The sequence below is a fragment of the Teleopsis dalmanni genome, chromosome 2 (genome assembly GCF_002237135.1).
Source record: "Teleopsis dalmanni isolate 2A chromosome 2, ASM223713v2, whole genome shotgun sequence".
In the NCBI taxonomy this organism is placed as follows: Eukaryota; Metazoa; Arthropoda; class Insecta; order Diptera; family Diopsidae; genus Teleopsis; species Teleopsis dalmanni.
Window position 1 is genome coordinate 8,372,299 of NC_051847.1, and position 19,791 is coordinate 8,392,089.

Genomic DNA, 19,791 nt, shown 5'->3' on the forward strand with positions numbered 1-19,791 from the left:
TCCTAGTTTATATTCCTGTCTAAAACAATGATGAGTGAAATCGTTATTGATCTAAAAAAGGTGATGCTCCTCAGCTGGAGACATGGTAAGGAGTGACAACAAAGGAACTGAAATTGCGTGTTTCATGATATTGTAAGGAAAGCACCCACTATATATGATTTATTATATATATATGATTTATTTCTAAAAAAAATAATAAACTTGCTTTTCAACAAAGATTACCCTATTTTGCTGTTTAAAATTAATAAATAATTATAAATGTGGAGTGTACTGATATAAGCATATCTTCCCATCAATAGTTATTATATATATGTATTATTATATCTTTGTATCAATATCTTTCTCTATTTTTTATGTATTAAAAATTCCGAATTTTCCCAACTGATTAGAAAAAAACCGTAAAGTTAGTTAACTGATAAAATAAAAATCAAAACAGAAAAAGTGTCAACTAGAACACAAAGTCTTCCGCAGTTATAACACTACAATATATATATATATATATGGAATATATGGACAGATAAGTGTAATGTCAATGTCAATTACATAAAAGGTCTTCCAAAACACATGTGGTGCTGTTTAGTGGTAATTTGTCAATGAATAAACGGTGAATTCCAATAATCAATATAGTAAAAAACAAGAACATTAATCACATATTCCGCTACCACAACCTCCGAACCCCCGAACCACTAGCCAACATGCGGTTAATGCAAGCAACTTATATTTCTGAATAGGGGCAGGCAACAAATTATTAAAATAAGGTGACCCATTTGAAAGAGGAAATTCGAAAACCAATGAAAAGCAATTACAGTGCACTAACAGTTTTGACATTTGCATGCTCTCCTCCTCCCTGGTTGTAACAATTTTCATGGTAATTTCATTTTTTTTATTGATTTTTTGAAAGAATATTAATAAATTTAATTAGGTTGCCAAACACAACAGATACTTTTTGTTAGTAAAGTTATATATTTACTAAATGAGCAGTTCAGCGTCGAAAGCAATTTATGGCAGATTGTTTACAGTTAATATTCATTATTTAACATAGTTTTAAGGACATTTACGTTGAATATGTTTAACATCGAAAAGAAATTAATTTATTTTTTTTTAAATAAAAAAATTAAACTAACAATTGTTAGACATGGGTACATAGCTGTTGAGCGCTCATGTGCTTTTACTTTTTCAGGATATATGTATGTACAATGAAATATTGTATTCTAATAACTCTTTCTCATTCTCGTTGATGTTTATAGCTGTTCTATATATTAAACCATTTGTGGTAATGCTTTTAAGCAGAGGTTAGTTTAAACATTGAAAATGTTTAAACAGTTCTTATTTCGGGCTTCTCAGTAGCTTTATATGGAACTTTGACTGTTTTTTCATTTAATCAGTATACTTGAACTGAGCACTGATAACTGCGTTAGTGAAGTGCAGGAGTTTATTTTGTATTTGATATAATTCATATTTTTAAGACATTTTTATATATTTATAATGAACTTGATACTTATTATTGTCATTACGAATGTATGGTAACTTGTTATTCGTGTTGAACGTATGGTTTGATATGCACATAATAATCCCAACCATGGCTTTCGTGAAGCACTTGTCATTCTCAAAGAACAATCATTTGACCTATTTAAGGGCAGCAAAAGGTTTACAAATCAGATGTCCAAGTCGCTCAGTTACCCTCAGTGTTGTAGTTTCTGAAAAGACGTTTCTTGATAATGGAACTCTAATTATTCATTCAGATAAATTTGATAACGATAATTACGTTTAATTGGTAATTAAACTCAAAGTAGCAATATAAAGTTGGGTAGGTGAAGATTTTTGACAGATCACAAGATTTTTCTTATCCAAACTGGATAAAAGACTTACCAGTTAGTTGCTTCAATTGCGGTGTTGACAGGCTACTGCGTATTAAGAAGGCTTGTAATAGAACTCTGTATACTCTCTAACAACCTATGTGTTGGTTGTGGTTCTCTAGATGAGAAAGAAACTGAACTCTAATCAAAGAATTTCGTCCATGTATTTTAACTACTTTAAAACAGAAAAAATCATATTTCAAATATTTTGCATTATTATATATTTATAATACACATTTTAAACAAACTTTGAACAAATCTGAAAACATTTTTTCTCCAGCACTCTTTTTGGTCAAACTCTAAACAATTTATATTGAATATGTTTTATAAACACATATTGACAAAGGCATGTTTTGACTATGAATATTATAAATATGTGACTTTATTAATCACTTAATCATTTTGTGAAGTCTCTCCGGTCCTTCCATCATTTGGAACTCCGATCCTTCCATCATTGCTCTATATAACCGTGGCTCTCGTGACTCTGGTCACAGAGTTCATCTTAGTACCTCCGCGCTTGTGCTATATCCTTATCCCCTTCACCACCTCCCCATCTCCCTATTTTATGCCCATGCTTTCTGATTTAGGTGAACCTAGCTAGGTATTAAATCTATTCACTCTTTTCTCTCTCTCTCGTCTATTGGAATGAATTTTCCTCATTGCTTTGAAAATCTTCTCATTTCATTCCTAAGAGGTGGTTTAGTGGGTTCAAGTCTCACACGTTGGTTTTCGATGATTCCATTTACTGCAAAATAAAAATATTTTGTGAACGATTCCGTCGTACTTTTAATACTATAATTATTATTGCTGTAATATATAGTTATTTTATACAACTGATAGAAATATAACTACATATATGGTCACATTATAATATACGAGGGCGGTTTGATAAGTCAGTGACTTTTTGAATAAAACAAACTTTTTTCGGTAGATAAATATTTTATTTTTCTACATAATCACCTTTTAGCTCGATACATTTAGTCCAGCGTTTTTCTAATTTTCTTATTCCCTCCAATTAATAGGTTTTCTCAAATCTCTTCTTCTTTCTTCGATTCGACTGAAATCTCTTACCGCCCAGCCATTTCTTTTTGCAAACAGAAAATAGTCGCAGGGGATTAAATCTGGAGAATATGCTGGATGGGGTAGCAGTTCGTATTCCAATTCGTGGATTTTGGCCACGAATGCTTAATCCGCACACGAAATTTAATTTTTTCCATTTTCGTAAAAAGTCACGAGGTTGTCTGCTTTGAACGGCTATAAAACACCAACTGAACGATGTAGCTTGCTCAAAATTAGAAAGTTGCCCACTAGTAGATTACAGCTGATGGCAGCACTGTTGCATTTGGAGTAACTGTGCAGGATATTCAAAAAGTCACTGACTTATCAAACCGCCCTTGTACAAGACAACAGTAAAATTCTATAGAATGTGAAAGTGATTTCACAGAATCATGAAGATCTTATAATGACAAAATATTTCCGCTGTTTTGGGTATGTTTGCGTACAATAAATCAAAAAAATATAGGCACAACAACATTTGTAGAAGTAAATATGTTAAAACCCTAACAAATTAATCAAATATTTAAATTAACTTAGTAATGCTATCGTTACCTTAAACACATATTTATCATATTATAAATACAGCCAAATTATATAACGAATAAAATGAGATACATTTGCTAATAGATTATAGTGAAGCCATGTAATTTGTGGAATTTTCTCCACTGCGCTTTAAACCAACATAACTCATACCTTTAAATATTGAAATTGAAAGTTGTAAACTATTACATTAATTTCATTAACAAAAAACTACGCACGCTATCTAGCGCTAACTAGTATATGCAATTTGTATGTTGAATACATTAACCACTAATAATAACAAGTACACATGCCAGATGAAGTTAAAGTGTTTTTAGTAAGTTAAAAGTAATTTCAACATTTTATACTGTATTCACACGAGAGTTATTGTAATTTTAGCTCTCAAAAATTTTAAACTGACATCTGAAATCAAAAAACAAAAACAACAATTCACAGTTCACAATTTTTAAAAGTTCACATAAATTAACAAAAATTTGGATTAATTATCGTTTTAAATACATAGCACACTTTTTTCTTTAATATTTTTTCAGGAAATTTTATAAATAAATTATTAAGTAAAATTTGTAAATGGCAATGTTTTAAAATATATTATTTACAATATGTGTTTTTCTGCAATTGTAAATAATATAGAGAAACTATCTTTGCCACTACTAATCGATAAAGGTGGCATATTCACAAAAATCAGAAACAATTTCATAGTTGCATTTGATATATCATGTGATTTTGTTGGTGTTGTCTTTCAAAACACAAAGGTTAATGTATTTTTATTTGTCAATTATTTACAATTCAATACATCGTCTCTATTTTATATATTAGAGACGATTTAGAAATTTGCCCATTTCCAAACAATTAAATAATAATTATATGGCAGCACCATTAATACACAAATTGATAAATTTGATGTAAGAGAAAATGTCAAAATTTTAATTCTGTTCATTGCATGTATTTGATCACGTTTCTTTATTGATAGGGAATTTTCAAAATTATTTTATACTAAAAGTGAGAGTGTGCGGTTTTGTTAAAAAGCCGTGAAATGAAAAAATAAATTAATACAACTGTTAGCGGATGTTTTAGTAGCATTGCTGCTAAACACCCGACTTTGAATTAATGTAAATTATGCACTTAATTCTCATAAATTTTTAACTTAATTTGTTCTTTTATTGTCTCTTATTTTGCAGTTTTGCTATTTTTAATTAATTTAGTTCAGGGACAAACTGCATAACAGTAGCGAAAGTGTTAGCCGGTTCATAAAGTTATCGAACTTGTAAGAAACATTTACATGGAACAATTGCATTTATTAACTCAGACGAAACTAAAGAAAAATTAATTTAAAATTCCATGTCAGTAAACATTAATAACATAATTTGAGCTGGTCTTATACATAAATAAAAGTAAAAATCCAATAATGAGCACCGCATCACAATATAAAATGGAAACAGTGTTTGATTACACTTGGAGAGAAGTTGTTGTTGCTTACTGGAATCGTTATCCGAATCCCTCAAGGTAAATGGTAATCGTTTTTTCGTATGTCGCATATAACTTACATAAATAATTTTTATTTGCAGCTCACATGTTCTCACGGAGGATACTATTCGTCGAGAAGTACGGGAAGGCAAACTATATTCTCGGCGTTTGTTGTCTAAAACCAATCCAGTACCTAAATGGGGAGAGCGATTTTATAAGAATGTGCCAGTTAAAATTATAGAAGATTCAGTACTCGATCCAAAAAAGAAAACGCTAATTACTTTTACAAGAAATATAGGTTTTAAAAAAATAATGGTAAGCTGGTGAATAAGTTTCTTAAAATTCCACGTTTTAGATGTTGTAAGGGTAAGAAGAGACGTGTGAATTTAATCTTAATAACTTATTTAGTATTCGATTTTTTATTTATTTAAATTTAAAGTTATAGATTCTAGAATTTATAAAGCAGTAAATTGAATTTTTTTAATGTTTTTCAATTTCTATGTATATATATTTTGTATAGAAACAGTTTCTATGCATAAAATATTAATAATATTAACGTACGTGACCTTTGGACTCTTACAAAAATTTAATGGGAAGTTTTATAGTTAGTACTGTATTCGTACATAGCTCAAGAGAATGATACCTACGATATATCTCATTATATTAGTACAAATAATTGAACTTAGTGTATATTAATAACTTTAAAATTTTATTCTATTTCAATTTTATTTTTATTTAAAAAGCAAAAATATTTAAATATGACATGATAATATTCACAACAAGAATCTGCTTAGGCCAGATCTTTCTTTGGGTGTTATCTGAATTTTCAGACAGTAATATTAAGTTTAAAAATAATTTATATTATGTATAAGATAATTATGTAACAAAAATGTTTTACTCTATTTATTAGTAAATTTTCCATTTTTCAGAAAGTGGATGAAATAGTTGAGTACAGCGAGTTATCAGATGGACGCACACTAGCAGTAAGAAAAGCCTTCATTAGTTCGCAAGTGTTCGGTTTTTCGCGTGCAATACGTGCTTTTGGTATTGAACGTTTCAAATCAAATTCCAATAAAGCTGCAAATGGATTTAATTATGTCCTACGCAAGATGTTCCCGAAACATGTTTCTGCATCTTTAGCAACACAATACGCGACCACAGATTATGCCAACACATCGAAAAATGAACAAAATGCTTTATTGCCTATAAGTTCTACTTTGAGCAAAAGCGAATCTATTAAAAAGGCTACTAAAACTAGTTATGAAATTTTGAAGTCATATGCTGGCAAACTGGCGCAAATATTTTCTATACGAAATTAAACCAATACTACAGTTAACTAATACTACAGTTCGTCATTCTAAAATTTATAGAAAATGTGCAGATATAATCTTTGAACATAACTTTGGCTGGTGTTTAAAAATAGTTTTAGTAGATTTGTATGTAAGTCAATTATATTATACTACATTAGTGTTGAATGCAATACCTTAACGGTACTATTTAATATTGCCAGCTATGGTAGATATACACAAATAAACTGTCGACAAAGTACGTAGTCCGATTACAAATAATAACATATGTAAATTTATATTAGAAAATATATGTTTTCATTCCAACAATATTTGTACCAATCGATTATATTTTGAACTAAATATATTGTTTTCTTGTAAATGTATTCCTTACTTAAATTGGCAGTATAATGTATTTTAATGTAATAGATAAGAAATTTTAAATTATTAAGTAACTTAAAAAGAAACATTCTTTTTATTATTATGTGTGTATATTTTTATACAATTTTTCCCTAATAAAATGTAGAAAATAAAATACGGACTCTTTTTTTGTGACATAATTAATACCAGTTAAATAGTTGAAATAATACGCGCAAATTATTAAAAAACTATGAAGGGTTTTTAAAAAATCTTAATTCTGTTAATAGTAATATGTCACTAAGATTAAACATCTTATCAGAGGCGTAGTGAGAAAAAAAGGAAAAATTTTAAGTTCCTTTAATTTTTCAAAGGCAACGCAAAATAATACATAATAATAAAAACAATGTAACAAATTTTCGCTAAAATTTGGATTAGTTTATTAATATATTAATTAAAAAAGCTTAGTAATTGTTGTTTTAATTAATTGTTTTCAAATAAATTGGTTATACCTTGTGTGTTGATAATGTAAAAAGTGTAATATGTTGCATTTAATAATTTTAAAGCATATGTGTATACCTATATATACATATATATATATAAATATATTTTATTTCATTTTTGTCAATTATCGAATAAAAATGAAAAGTCGTTTTTTAAAATATTTTTTAAATCTCGTTTTAACATCCAAATTCCGTGTGGTGAGTATACATATGCAGCGTACTGTCGTTCCTAACAACAAAAGAGATGTAACAGTTTTTTTTTGACAATTATTATTATGTTGAGGCTAGTTGAGTCAGTGTAATTGAGCACTTATATTCTCTGTTAACTGCGAGATTTCTTTATAACCCCTCTCTACGTCTTGACTGGATTATTGTTTATCACTTCATCAGACTAATCAATAATTGACCTCAAATCTGCAATAATAAAAACAAAGTGAAATTTTGCGAGTTGATAGACAGGTAAACTAAAAGCAAGTTCCGTACATTAACTCAAAATAGAGAAATTTCAAGTTGTGCCTCTTTTGAAGAGTAATGATATTTTAAAGTTAATTCAAGTTCTCTTGTCCCAAATTTATTTTGGTACAATTATTAATCAAGTGACTAATCGGAGAATACATCATTCAAATGAACTTTATTCGGTAAGCCTTGAACACAGGCTTACTAAAATTTGAATTATTTATGCCGTTTACATAGACTGTGATTAAAATAAATTCGAAAATACGATATAATACAGGGGGATATTAGTATTATGTAATTTTCGTAAACTTTGCATCAGCATGAAACAGCGAATTTTATTTTCAGTGTCTATAGACTATACTGAATTCAGCAAAACTTTATGTAGAAAACATTTGTGAATACCAGCGGATCATATATGATTATAATTTATATTGGGTAGCTTTTAACTAACTGCTGAAAAATTGAGTTAATCTTAATTATGTGCGTGTATAGAACATAAAACTATCCACAAAACTCAACTCAACCATTTGTCTGTTAAATTATTTTTCTCAAACTCATTGTATAAAAACGTAAAATTGAATAATTAGGCTCAAATTGGCAAACCATGAAAAGCTATATTTAAAGCTATTTTTAAGTATACTATAACCACTAAATCGTACAGTTCTAGTTACATTTTATAAGAATTATTTACTGCAAGTAAAAACCTGCTGTTTTGAATGCTAATGCATAATTAAAGCAAAATGTCAAATTTTACCGCCTTTTTTAAAAATTTTAATGATGCCATGTAAAATATTAAATATCTTCTTATATGCTGGTGAAGAGTAACATAATTATTTAATCTATATTTAAATAGATGTTTTTACATACGCTTTAAAATAACGCTTTACAGTATGTTATTATAAATGATCAGAAAGACATTGAAGTGAAAAATAACTAGAACGTTATGATGTAGTGTGGCATCACTATTTGCATGAAATGAAATTTTTATTTATTGGTGGTGTTTTTTCGAGCAGCACACGATTGTGTTGCAGTTTGTGAAATAACATATTTTGCATAAAATTTTTTACATAAATTTAGTTTTTTATATTTTATTACAATATTTACAAAAATGTCTAACAAAGCTAATAAGCTGGATCCAATACAAGTTGCAGATGAGGGTTTGGTAAAATATTTTTGAAAATTTTAAAAAACGCGGGAATCTACAAATGCAAAAAAGTCGACAAAACAACGGACATATAATATAGCATTTTTTGAATAAAATCAATTGCAGAGAAATGATATTGGGATCAAATTTTATTATATATAATGTTATATACAATAAAAATGCGAACTTTGCCATATTTTTAGAATAATGCTTATGAAGAAAATGTTTAAAAAGGTCTCGAAAAAGTTTTTCTTATAAGAATTACTTTATCTTATAAATATACTTACATTAAATTATAAAGAACTGTGTACAAGTGTGCAGGAGTATAAATTCTATAAATGGTTCCATTATTGTTAATATATACGTAGTATGAGATTAAATAAATGTTGATTGTAATTAATAATGCCTTATACTTAGGTTTGAAAAGTTCAGGTATACATATGTATATAGATCGTACTAAATAATTATAGCAAAAATAAAATGACAATATATATTTGTTATAATAAATAATTTTATTTACATCCAGAATAAGGCAGTTTCTAAGATGACCACATTCTCAGGAAAGAAGGAAGTTAAATTTAATAGTCAAATCGAAATCGCTCGTAGTAAACGTTTTGATTTGTTATTGAAACAAACTGAAATCTTTACGCGCTCTATGACTAATAGTACAAATAGTCCAACTAGAGGACGACATAAAAAAGATAAAGATAAAGAGAACAAAGATAAAGGTGACAGTTCAGCGTATGTAAAAATCAAATTAATTATAAATAATACATATAAATATGCCTTTTCTTTAATAATTTCATAGTCATCAGAATCGCAAAACTTCTCAAGAAAATGAAGACTTGCTTGCTGAAGACACACAATCTACAGAAATTTATCAGTTCAAAAGCTCTCCAAATTATATTAAAAACGGTGAACTACGAGACTATCAAGTTCGTGGTCTGAATTGGATGATTTCTTTATATGAAAATGGCATCAACGGCATTCTGGCTGATGAAATGGGTTTGGGTAAGACCCTACAAACAATTTCTCTTTTGGGTTATTTAAAGCATTTCAAGTAAGTTAAATAGTATGAATAAAAATTTATGACAACATAAATAACTAAGTTTAAAATTAAAATAATAAATAATTAAATCTGAAATTTTAGAAATCAAGGCAATCCACATATTGTGGTTGTGCCTAAATCAACGTTGCAAAATTGGGTAAATGAGTTTAAAAAATGGTGTCCATCTCTACGTGCTGTTTGTCTTATTGGTGAACAAGGTGCACGTAAAAAATTTATTCGTGATGTACTCTTGCCAGGTGATTGGGACGTATGCGTTACTTCGTATGAAATGTGTATTCGAGAAAAATCTGTTTTTAAAAAGTTTAACTGGCGATATATGGTTATTGATGAAGCTCATCGTATTAAAAATGAAAAGTCCAAATTGTCCGAAATTTTACGTGAGTTTAAATCAGCTAATCGATTATTCCTTACGGGTACACCATTGCAAAATAACTTACACGAGTTATGGGCATTGCTAAATTTTCTACTACCCGATGTGTTCAATTCATCTGAAGATTTTGATGAATGGTTTAACACAAATACCTGTCTGGGTGATGATGCACTTGTACAGCGTTTACGTGCTGTTTTGAAACCGATTTTGCTACGACGTTTAAAGTCGGACGTAGAAAAGCAGCTAAAACCTAAAAATGAAATTAAAATTTTTGTAGGATTATCGAAGATGCAGCGTGAGTGGTACAAAAAAATATTGTTGAAAGACATTGATATTATTACTGGCGCTGGTAAGGTTGAAAAAATGCGTTTAGAAAATATTTTGATGCAATTGCGTAAATGTACAAATCACCCATATCTGTTCGATGGTGCTGAACCGGGCCCACCATATACCACAGATACTCATTTAATTTTTAATTCCGCTAAAATGGTTATTCTGGATAAATTATTACCAAAACTTCAAGCTCAAGGTTCCAGAGTGCTGATTTTTTCACAAATGACACGTATGCTGGACATTCTAGAAGATTATTGTTTGTGGCATAATTATCAATATTGTCGACTTGATGGTAAAACTCCACACGAAGATCGAAATAGACAAATTCAAGAATATAATATGGAAAACAGTATCAAATTTATTTTCATGTTGTCTACACGTGCTGGTGGTTTGGGTATTAATTTAGCCACTGCCGATGTTGTCATCATTTATGACTCTGATTGGAATCCTCAAATGGATTTGCAAGTAAGAAATAAATTTTTTTTTACACATAAAAATACAATAATTTGAAATATATTTATTTTTAAATAGGCTATGGATCGCGCACATCGTATTGGCCAAAAGAAGCAAGTACGTGTGTTTAGGTTCATAACAGAAAACACCGTGGAAGAAAAAATTGTTGAGCGTGCTGAAGTTAAATTGCGTCTAGACAAAATGGTATTGCAGCAGGGTCGCTTAGTTGACAATTGCACAAATAAACTAAATAAAGATGAAATGTTAAATATTATACGTTTTGGTGCCAATCAAGTGTTTGCTTCGAAGGACTCTGAATTAACTGAGGTTAATATAGATGAAGTTTTAGAACGCGGTTTATCTAAAACAACTGAGAAAAACAACAATTCCAATCAGTTGAGTGAAAATAATTTGTCTTCATTTCAAATTGATAACCTTGATAACATTGAAAATGAAGCAAATTTGATAAATCTTAAAAGATTCAATGACGAACAATTTGATATTGAAAATAAGAAACGTAAGCGTAGGAAATTGAACAGAATATAAATAAAATTTTTGAGGACTTTAATTTTTTAAATTTAATTTTTATATATTATTTTTGGTGAATTTCATAAAAATTAGAATATTGTTATTTAATCATATTTAATATATTTTATAGTTAATTTAATATTGATATTACCTATGTTATTGTTAGTGTTATACGTCATTACGCATTTTTCAAAAAGAATTTTTTTTTTCATTTACATTACAGTTTAATAAAAAAATACAATCTTTATATACAATTGATAGATTATTTAATCTAATCTAATTTAATCTGATTTGGAAACCTTAGATATGGAAACCTGAAGAGGATCGAGCAGTAGTTTCCCGATCTTCTTAATGATCGATATTTGATGCAAATTTGGTGTTTAATACAAATTACTAAACCTATTCTATTATCTGAATTTTAAAATAAATCCAATTTTACGGTACTTTAACAATTTAGATATCATGTAAATATTGTTTTATTACATATTATATTATGTGATATTATAGAATAATTAATAGATGGTATTCCTGTGAACCAATCAGCAAAACACGCAAGGATGGCAGTAATCAGAGTCATGAGATTATGCCTCAGACACACTCAACATCTTGACGCATATGATCCCAATACATATACACATTAAAGAAATTTCCGTTAAATTATAGCCATATCTGTTAACAATGCCAGTGCAAGAAATTTTCAATAAAATTGACTAGGCTGTTCTGAAAGTGACATTCGATAAGAATTTCGTTATATATTACACATTGCGAACAGAATGGAATAGGGAATCTTATAAAAATGTAGGGAACGTTTTTAAGAAAACACGCCAAGGTCTTACCGCTATGTTACGCTGGATATCAAATGAGCGTTGCTTTTAATAGTTTTAACATATGTACATATTAGTATGTGATCGAATTCAAATATATTTCAAATTTAGCTATGAGATATGTATATTAGTATAACTTATTATTAACCCTTTTGAAATGAGTCTTAGGGCCTTGTTGCACAGATTACCTAACGTTCGTTAATCACCACATTTCTTATGCTTTTAAATATTTAATTCACAGTAAAAGCATCCACAAATGTGGAGATCGATGATCATTATTGCCCCTGCGTTACATGGTTTTAAAGCATAGCAACTTTGTGAAATATTTAATACAATCCTTTCACATGTATTGGCTTAAGATACTGTCATGAGATTTATAAAAACACACAATTAAGTATTTGGAATGCTAATACTTTAAAATTAAAAGTATTCATAAATAAAAGAAATAATACTATTCTGCAAATAATGCAATCAATTATACAAATGATGTACAACATAATCAAGAAGTATATGGTTTGAATAAAATATCTTGTAATTTAAGAGAGATAGCAACATTTACCGCCTTTTTTAAAAATTTTAATGATGCCATCTATAAACAATTATATAAAACAATTATCTTCTAGAAATGTCACAAAAAATTAATGAAACATCATTTACACGTTGCACGTTGCAGGTGTAACAAATACATATAATCCACACTAATAAAGCTATAGTTTATTTGCAAAAAAATAACTAAATATATTTACAATATGATTCTTTGATAATTATTAAAATGAAAATATTGAAGATAAAAAACAATTAAAATGTTGGTAATAGCATGTGGCATCACCATTTGCATGTGAGGCTAAAATTTTAATTTATTGGTGGTGTGTTGGTGAGACAGCAAGCGTTTGAGCTATAGTTTGTGAAAATCCAAATAATACTTAAAAAAAACTTAAATAAATTTACTTTTATATATATTTTATTGTAAACTTTAAATAATGTCTAAGGAGGACGAAAAACTTGACTCGATGGAAGTTACAGAAGAGAATTCGGTAAAAATTTTATATTTTTTATGTTGTAAAAGTAGACAGCGTGATGCTACAAATGCTAAAAAGCCGCAAAAAAGTAAAAATGTTTTAATGTTGCTTTTGTAAAATAATTGTAAATGTAGTCGTCGGAAAATATAAATGTAAAAAATGGAGATTGGGTCTTATACAATATTTAAATATAATGTATAATAAAATACTGCATTTGATATGTTTTCAATGTATTGCTCGAAAGGAAAAAGTGTTTTTAACAATATTCTCCATAAATTTAATTATAAATATTACTTTTTCAATGAATAGTTAAAGCCGTCAACCGGCGTCCAATTTTCTAAAAAAAAATTTTTTATACCAAAAAATTTTGTATGGCTTGTATAAAGACGTGTCTGTTAGTGGTTGTATGCACACATACATACGTATATATAGAATAGCAATGTGTTGCGACTTTAGTCGACTGTTTTGTGCAGGACGCTGGATTTTTTTATTTTCATAATTTTTCTATGTGAGTTAATAATGCTCGTAGTAATTTACGGAAGTATGAGATTAACTAAAAGTTGACTGTAATTAAAATTTCTAATTAATTAATTTCTAATTAAGTTTAGAAAGTATAGATATGCGTTTATAGATTGTACTAAATATTTATAATAGAAATAATATGATAATATATATTTATTCTAATAATTAATATTATTTGAATTTAGAATGAGTCTGTTTCTGAGGAAACTACATCTTCGGGAGAGAAGGAAGTTGAATTTAACAGTAAAATTGAAACCGATCGTGGTAAACGATTTGATTTCTTGTTGAAACAAACTGAAATCTTTACGCACTTTATGACTAATAGTACAAAAAGTCCCACTAAACCTAAAGGACGACCGAAGAAAAACAAAGATAAAGACAAGGATAAAGATAAGGATGGAAATGCAGAGTATGTACACATCAAATATATTATTAATAACATAAATTTAAAAATGCTTTTGTTTTAAAACTTAACAGTCATCGGCATCGCAAAACTGAGCAAGAAGAAGATGAAGAATTGCTTGCTGAAGACACACAATCTAAAGAAATTTTTCGGTTCGAAAGCTCTCCAAATTATATTAAAAACGGCGAATTACGAGATTATCAAGTTCGTGGTCTGAATTGGATGATTTCTTTATATGAAAATGGTATTAACGGCATACTGGCTGATGAAATGGGTTTGGGCAAGACCCTACAAACAATTTCTCTTTTGGGTTATTTGAAGCATTTCAAGTAAGTTAAATAGTAAGAATAATTTATAACAACATTAATAAATAAGTTTAAAATTAAAATAAATAATTAAATCTGAAATTTCAGAAATCAAGGCGGTCCACATATTGTGGTTGTGCCTAAATCAACGTTGCAAAATTGGGTAAATGAGTTTAAAAAATGGTGTCCATCACTACGTGCTGTTTGTCTTATTGGTGATCAGGATGCACGTAATACATTTATTCGTGATGTACTCTTGCCAGGTGATTGGGACGTATGCGTTACTTCGTATGAAATGTGTATTCGAGAAAAATCTGTTTTTAAAAAGTTTAACTGGCGATATATGGTTATTGATGAAGCTCATCGTATTAAAAATGAAAAGTCCAAATTGTCCGAAATTTTACGAGAGTTTAAAACAGCTAATCGATTACTCATCACGGGTACACCATTGCAAAATAACTTACACGAGTTATGGGCATTGCTAAACTTTCTACTACCCGATGTGTTCAATTCATCTGAAGATTTTGATGAATGGTTTAACACAAATACCTGTCTGGGTGATGATGCACTTATACAGCGTTTACATGCTGTTTTGAAACCATTTTTGTTACGACGTTTAAAGTCGGAGGTAGAAAAGCGACTGAAACCTAAAAAGGAAATTAAAATTTTTGTAGGATTATCGAAGATGCAGCGTGAGTGGTACACAAAACTTTTATTGAAAGACATTGACATTGTTAACGGCGCTGGTAAGGTTGAAAAAATGCGTTTACAAAACATTTTGATGCAGTTGCGTAAATGTACAAATCACCCATATCTGTTCGATGGTGCTGAACCGGGCCCACCATATACCACAGATACTCATTTAGTTTTTAATTCCGGTAAAATGGTTATTCTGGATAAATTATTACCAAAACTTCAAGCTCAAGGTTCCAGAGTGCTGATTTTTTCACAAATGACACGTATGCTGGACATTTTAGAAGATTATTGTTTGTGGCATAATTATCAATATTGTCGACTTGATGGTAAAACTCCACATGAAGATCGAAATAGACAAATTCAAGAATATAATATGGACAACAGTGTCAAATTCATTTTCATGTTGTCTACACGTGCTGGTGGTTTGGGTATTAATTTAGCTACTGCCGATGTTGTTATAATTTATGACTCTGATTGGAATCCTCAAATGGATTTGCAAGTAAGGAATAAATTTGTTTTACACATAAAAATACAATAACTTGGAATATATTTATTTTTGAATAGGCTATGGATCGCGCACATCGTATTGGCCAAAAGAAGCAAGTACGTGTGTTTAGGTTCATAACAGAAAACACGGTGGAAGAAAAAATTGTTGAACGTGCTGAAGTTAAATTGCGTCTAGACAAAATGGTAATACAGCAGGGTCGTTTAGTTGACAATCGCACAAATCAACTAAATAAAGATGAAATGTTAAATATTATACGTTTCGGTGCAAATCATGTCTTTGCTTCGAAAGATTCTGAATTGACAGACGAAGACATAGATACAATATTAGAGCGTGGTGAAGCTAAAACAGCAGAAGAAAAAGCAAAATTAGATCAGTTGGGAGAGAGTTCATTACGTACATTTACGGTTGATACTAATGGTGAAGGTGCTAGCACTTCAGTATACCAATTTGAAGGCGAAGATTATCGTGAAAAACAAAAACTGAATGCTTTGGGTGATTGGATTGAGCCACCAAAACGTGAACGCAAAGCCAATTATGCTGTGGATGCTTACTTCCGAGAAGCATTGCGAGTATCTGAACCAAAAGCGCCAAAAGCACCACGTCCACCGAAACAACCTATAGTGCAAGATTTTCAATTCTTCCCACCGCGCTTGTTTGAGTTACTTGATCAAGAAATTTACTATTTTCGTAAAACGGTTGGGTATAAAGTGCCAAAAAATCCCGAACTTGGCTCTGAAGCATCTAAAGTACAACGTGAAGAACAACGTAAAATTGATGAGGCCGAACCGTTGAGTGAGGAAGAAATTGTTGAAAAAGAATCCTTATTAACTCAGGGTTTTACTACATGGACAAAACGTGATTTTAATCAGTTTATTAAAGCTAATGAAAAATATGGTCGAGATGATATAGAAAATATTTCAAAAGATGTTGAAGGAAAGACGCCTGAAGAGGTTATAGAATATAATGCTGTATTTTGGGAGCGATGCCATGAGCTGCAAGATATTGAGCGTATCATGGGACAAATTGAACGCGGTGAAGCTAAAATTCAAAGACGCTTGTCTATTAAAAAGGCTTTAGATCAAAAGGTATGAGTAAAATTAATATTTGTTTTTTTTTTTTTTTAATTATGATGCAAGGAATGAATTTAAGAAATTTTTTTAATATTTTATTTACATATTTTATATATTTTTAACTCTTTCATACATTTTATATATTAAATATTTTATATATAATATTATATATAATATATGTATTATACTTCGTAAAGTACATATAATGTTTTTGTTTTATATATATTTTATATTTATTTTATATTGTGCAAATTACTACTGCATATGTTTATAGGAAATATACTAAATAAGAATATTTTCATGCAAAAAAACATTAATAGTGAGGTTTTGTACGTGTAATAGTCGCCGGTCCAAAACTTAGAATTGAGAGGTAAATGATAGGGACAATTAATTGAAGCCATCTAGGAGCTCTGATGATTGGCTATTAATCAAGTTGAGGATCTAAGAAAGAATATTAGATTTGTCAACTATTGGTAATAATTCTCATAGGGTAAATAAATTCAAATCAATTGTAAATTAGAAATCGAATATCAATTTGTTTCAATTTCATATATCTAGAGACAAAAATTTTTTTCTATTATTTTTTATTATTTTGTTTTATTAATAAATAACAAATTAAAAATTTTAACAGTAAGAGGATTTAGATTTCATATATATTTTTGAAATGATAAATATAATATATATATTACAAAAATTGTAGATGTGTCGCTATCGCGCCCCTTTCCATCAGTTACGTTTACAATATGGAAACAATAAAGGAAAAAACTATACCGAAAATGAAGACCGCTATTTGGTTTGTATGTTGCATAAATTGGGTTTTGATAAAGAAAATGTCTATGAGGAATTACGTGCTGGAATTCGGTAATATATAACACTTGTTTTATAAAATAGAATAAATTCAAACGATTTCTTTAACAGTTGCTCTGCGCAGTTTCGATTTGATTGGTTTATAAAATCACGTACAGCATTGGAGTTGCAGCGTCGCTGCAATACTCTTATCACTTTAATTGAGCGTGAAAATCTTGAACTTGAAGAAAAAGAACGTCAAGAGAAAAAGAAGAAGACTGCTAAAAATTCGGGCACACCAACGAATACTCCGCAATCTAAAACTAATCAAAAACGTAAAACTGAAATGATGCTTGTGGATAAAAATGCAAAACGAAAGAAAAAATAAATTATACACTAATTTATGGTCCACAACTAAATTATTTTTTCATATGTTTTAATATTAGTAATCTTTTACAATGTTGCATTTTTCCTAGTAATTACAGCCATTCAAATATATAAACTTAAGATAGAATTGTGCGGTATGTTAAAAAAATTACATTATAAAGTGATAATTTTATAATAACACACTGGAAACTGGAGTTTCTGATCATAATTACACAATGGAATTTTTTAACATCTTAAGTGGATACATTTTTATATTAATACTATATATATTAATATTCATCATTACTATAATTTTTAAGTTTTCCAAAATTAAGATACTATTTATTTATTAAGCAATGTATTGTTTATATGTTAACATTCATTTAGATAAGTAAATTCGCGTCTATTGTTTGTATTACTCTACCCAATGCCTACGTCTAATATTCCAAAATATATTAACCACTATTGTCATGAAAAAACAAGTAATAAATATTTAGATATTAACAATAATAATTGCTATTAAATGCACAAATTAATATGCAAAAACTTAAGGTGTATTTATTTTCATATACGAGTATATTAATAAAACAGTCTGTTATCAATAATAGTAAATTTAGGTACATATACGGAAAATTAATTAGTATTTGTTAGCATTATAAACTTATTACTAGTTATTAATGCGGCATATTGTTTTAACGTTTATAACTTAAGGCGACGTACAAAATGTTGTTTAGTGTCGGGTCTTGTAATTGATCAAGATCCTCAAGAAAAGGAGATGAGAGGCACTCTAATCGTCTTTCCCACAGTTGCGACAGGTATGATTGAAAGGTAGATTTAATCTTCTAGCATGGTTCCCTAGTTTGCAGTGTTCTGTAAGTAAACTCACCAAAAGACTGATATCTCTACGGTAGATCTCAGTGAGAATTTTGGATTTTCATTTTGTTGAAAATGGCCAGCTTGTATACAGGTGCCTGCATATCGTTGTCTTTCCATCTTTTATTAAAAATTTTAGCACAGAAAGAATTTAGTAACAATTCGCATGATGTTAACGATATTTATTAAGATTACTTGGGTGTTCCGAGTGATATTCTGAAGCACCCTTACTGGCTAGTTCGTTTGCTTTACAATTGTCGAAAATATCCCCAGATCCCAGATTAGAGATTAGTTTAGAGATGTGTAGCAGTCAAAAACCGTCCTAGATGTAATTTGGACTGAACTCAAGGACTTTAAAGCAACTTTACTGTCTGTTAGTATGTATATATTGCTGCCAAATACATCATTCACATTCAAACAAGCTACAGCTTCCCTAATGACGATAATTTCCGCCTGAAAAACACTACAATGATTCGGAAGTCTAAAGTAGGAAAATTTATTCAGTTCCTCTAAATAAACTCCACTGCCTACACCATTATTTGTTTTGAATCCGTCAATAAAAATGGTTACTCACTTACCCAATGAAGGATCACCTGACGTCCATAAATCTCTAGATGGAAATTCGACATTAAATTTTCTGTTGAAATGGAGGAGAGGAGAGATGTAGTCAATGTTTTTAGGAGTAAGATTGAAAAGATTAAGAACGGAGGCTCTCCATTGTGAGGTAGCTTTGATTCTAAGAGCAGATGAAGCTGCCATTTGTTTGTTGTTTACTAATGATATCCAGTAGCAGTAAGTGAAACATCAAATTTAGTACAATGACTGGTGTGGTGCATAACGCCCCACTAATACAGAGTTCAGGTCTTCGCTGAACCCTGTTAAGTACTGCATAGTACGAAGACTTGTCGAGAGCTGTTCAACAACCCGTGATACCATACAGCAGTAAAGGCCTAATAACAGGTATATAAAGTCATTGAGTGATCCATGGTTGTAGTTCCCACTTC

General features: G+C 29.5%; 3 protein-coding genes across 5 annotated transcripts; all 3 read left to right on the forward strand.

Moving 5' to 3' along the window:
• The first annotated feature begins 4,381 nt into the window (after positions 1 to 4,381).
• On the forward strand, positions 4,382 to 6,649 carry LOC119680189 (protein preli-like). Its single transcript, XM_038092887.1, has 4 exons — positions 4,382 to 4,561; positions 4,631 to 4,955; positions 5,018 to 5,231; positions 5,846 to 6,649. Exons 2-4 carry the CDS (start codon positions 4,858 to 4,860, stop codon positions 6,233 to 6,235), a joined length of 702 nt encoding a protein of 233 aa, XP_037948815.1. The 5' UTR covers positions 4,382 to 4,561; positions 4,631 to 4,857; the 3' UTR covers positions 6,236 to 6,649.
• A 1,833-nt stretch (positions 6,650 to 8,482) lies between these two features.
• Positions 8,483 to 11,445, forward strand: LOC119680183 (chromatin-remodeling complex ATPase chain Iswi-like). Of its 3 annotated transcripts, none has more exons than XM_038092877.1 (5): positions 8,483 to 8,680; positions 9,189 to 9,403; positions 9,471 to 9,722; positions 9,813 to 10,899; positions 10,966 to 11,445. In XM_038092877.1, the coding sequence occupies exons 1-5, from the start codon at positions 8,627 to 8,629 to the stop codon at positions 11,431 to 11,433; spliced, it is 2,076 nt and encodes a 691-aa protein (XP_037948805.1). In that variant the 5' UTR covers positions 8,483 to 8,626; the 3' UTR covers positions 11,434 to 11,445. The 3 variants fall into 3 exon arrangements, with proteins under 3 accessions (XP_037948805.1, XP_037948806.1, XP_037948807.1); XM_038092878.1 differs by lacking the exon at positions 8,483 to 8,680 and adding an exon at positions 8,866 to 8,896; XM_038092879.1 differs by lacking the exon at positions 8,483 to 8,680 and adding an exon at positions 9,074 to 9,094.
• Positions 11,446 to 13,086: 1,641 nt separating this feature from the next.
• On the forward strand, positions 13,087 to 18,193 carry LOC119680182 (chromatin-remodeling complex ATPase chain Iswi). The gene is made up of 7 exons (XM_038092876.1): positions 13,087 to 13,273; positions 13,966 to 14,189; positions 14,258 to 14,512; positions 14,597 to 15,683; positions 15,749 to 16,777; positions 17,463 to 17,623; positions 17,681 to 18,193. Exons 1-7 carry the CDS (start codon positions 13,220 to 13,222, stop codon positions 17,934 to 17,936), a joined length of 3,066 nt encoding a protein of 1,021 aa, XP_037948804.1. The 5' UTR covers positions 13,087 to 13,219; the 3' UTR covers positions 17,937 to 18,193.
• The last annotated feature ends 1,598 nt before the right edge of the window (positions 18,194 to 19,791 follow it).

Excerpts from the sequence above, each read along its gene's own strand:
- LOC119680189 (XM_038092887.1), top strand. The coding sequence starts at position 4,858 with ATGAGCACCGCATCACAATATAAAATGGAAACAGTGTTTGATTACACT. Across the intron at positions 4,956-5,017 it reads CGTTATCCGAATCCCTCAAG|CTCACATGTTCTCACGGAGG; the intron begins GTAAATGGTAAT and ends TTTTATTTGCAG. Across the intron at positions 5,232-5,845 it reads TAGGTTTTAAAAAAATAATG|AAAGTGGATGAAATAGTTGA; the intron begins GTAAGCTGGTGA and ends TCCATTTTTCAG.
- LOC119680183 (XM_038092877.1), top strand. The coding sequence starts at position 8,627 with ATGTCTAACAAAGCTAATAAGCTGGATCCAATACAAGTTGCAGATGAG. Across the intron at positions 8,681-9,188 it reads AAGTTGCAGATGAGGGTTTG|AATAAGGCAGTTTCTAAGAT; the intron begins GTAAAATATTTT and ends ATTTACATCCAG. Across the intron at positions 9,404-9,470 it reads GATAAAGGTGACAGTTCAGC|TCATCAGAATCGCAAAACTT; the intron begins GTATGTAAAAAT and ends ATAATTTCATAG.
- LOC119680182 (XM_038092876.1), top strand. The coding sequence starts at position 13,220 with ATGTCTAAGGAGGACGAAAAACTTGACTCGATGGAAGTTACAGAAGAG. Across the intron at positions 14,513-14,596 it reads GGTTATTTGAAGCATTTCAA|AAATCAAGGCGGTCCACATA; the intron begins GTAAGTTAAATA and ends CTGAAATTTCAG. Across the intron at positions 16,778-17,462 it reads AAAAGGCTTTAGATCAAAAG|ATGTGTCGCTATCGCGCCCC; the intron begins GTATGAGTAAAA and ends CAAAAATTGTAG.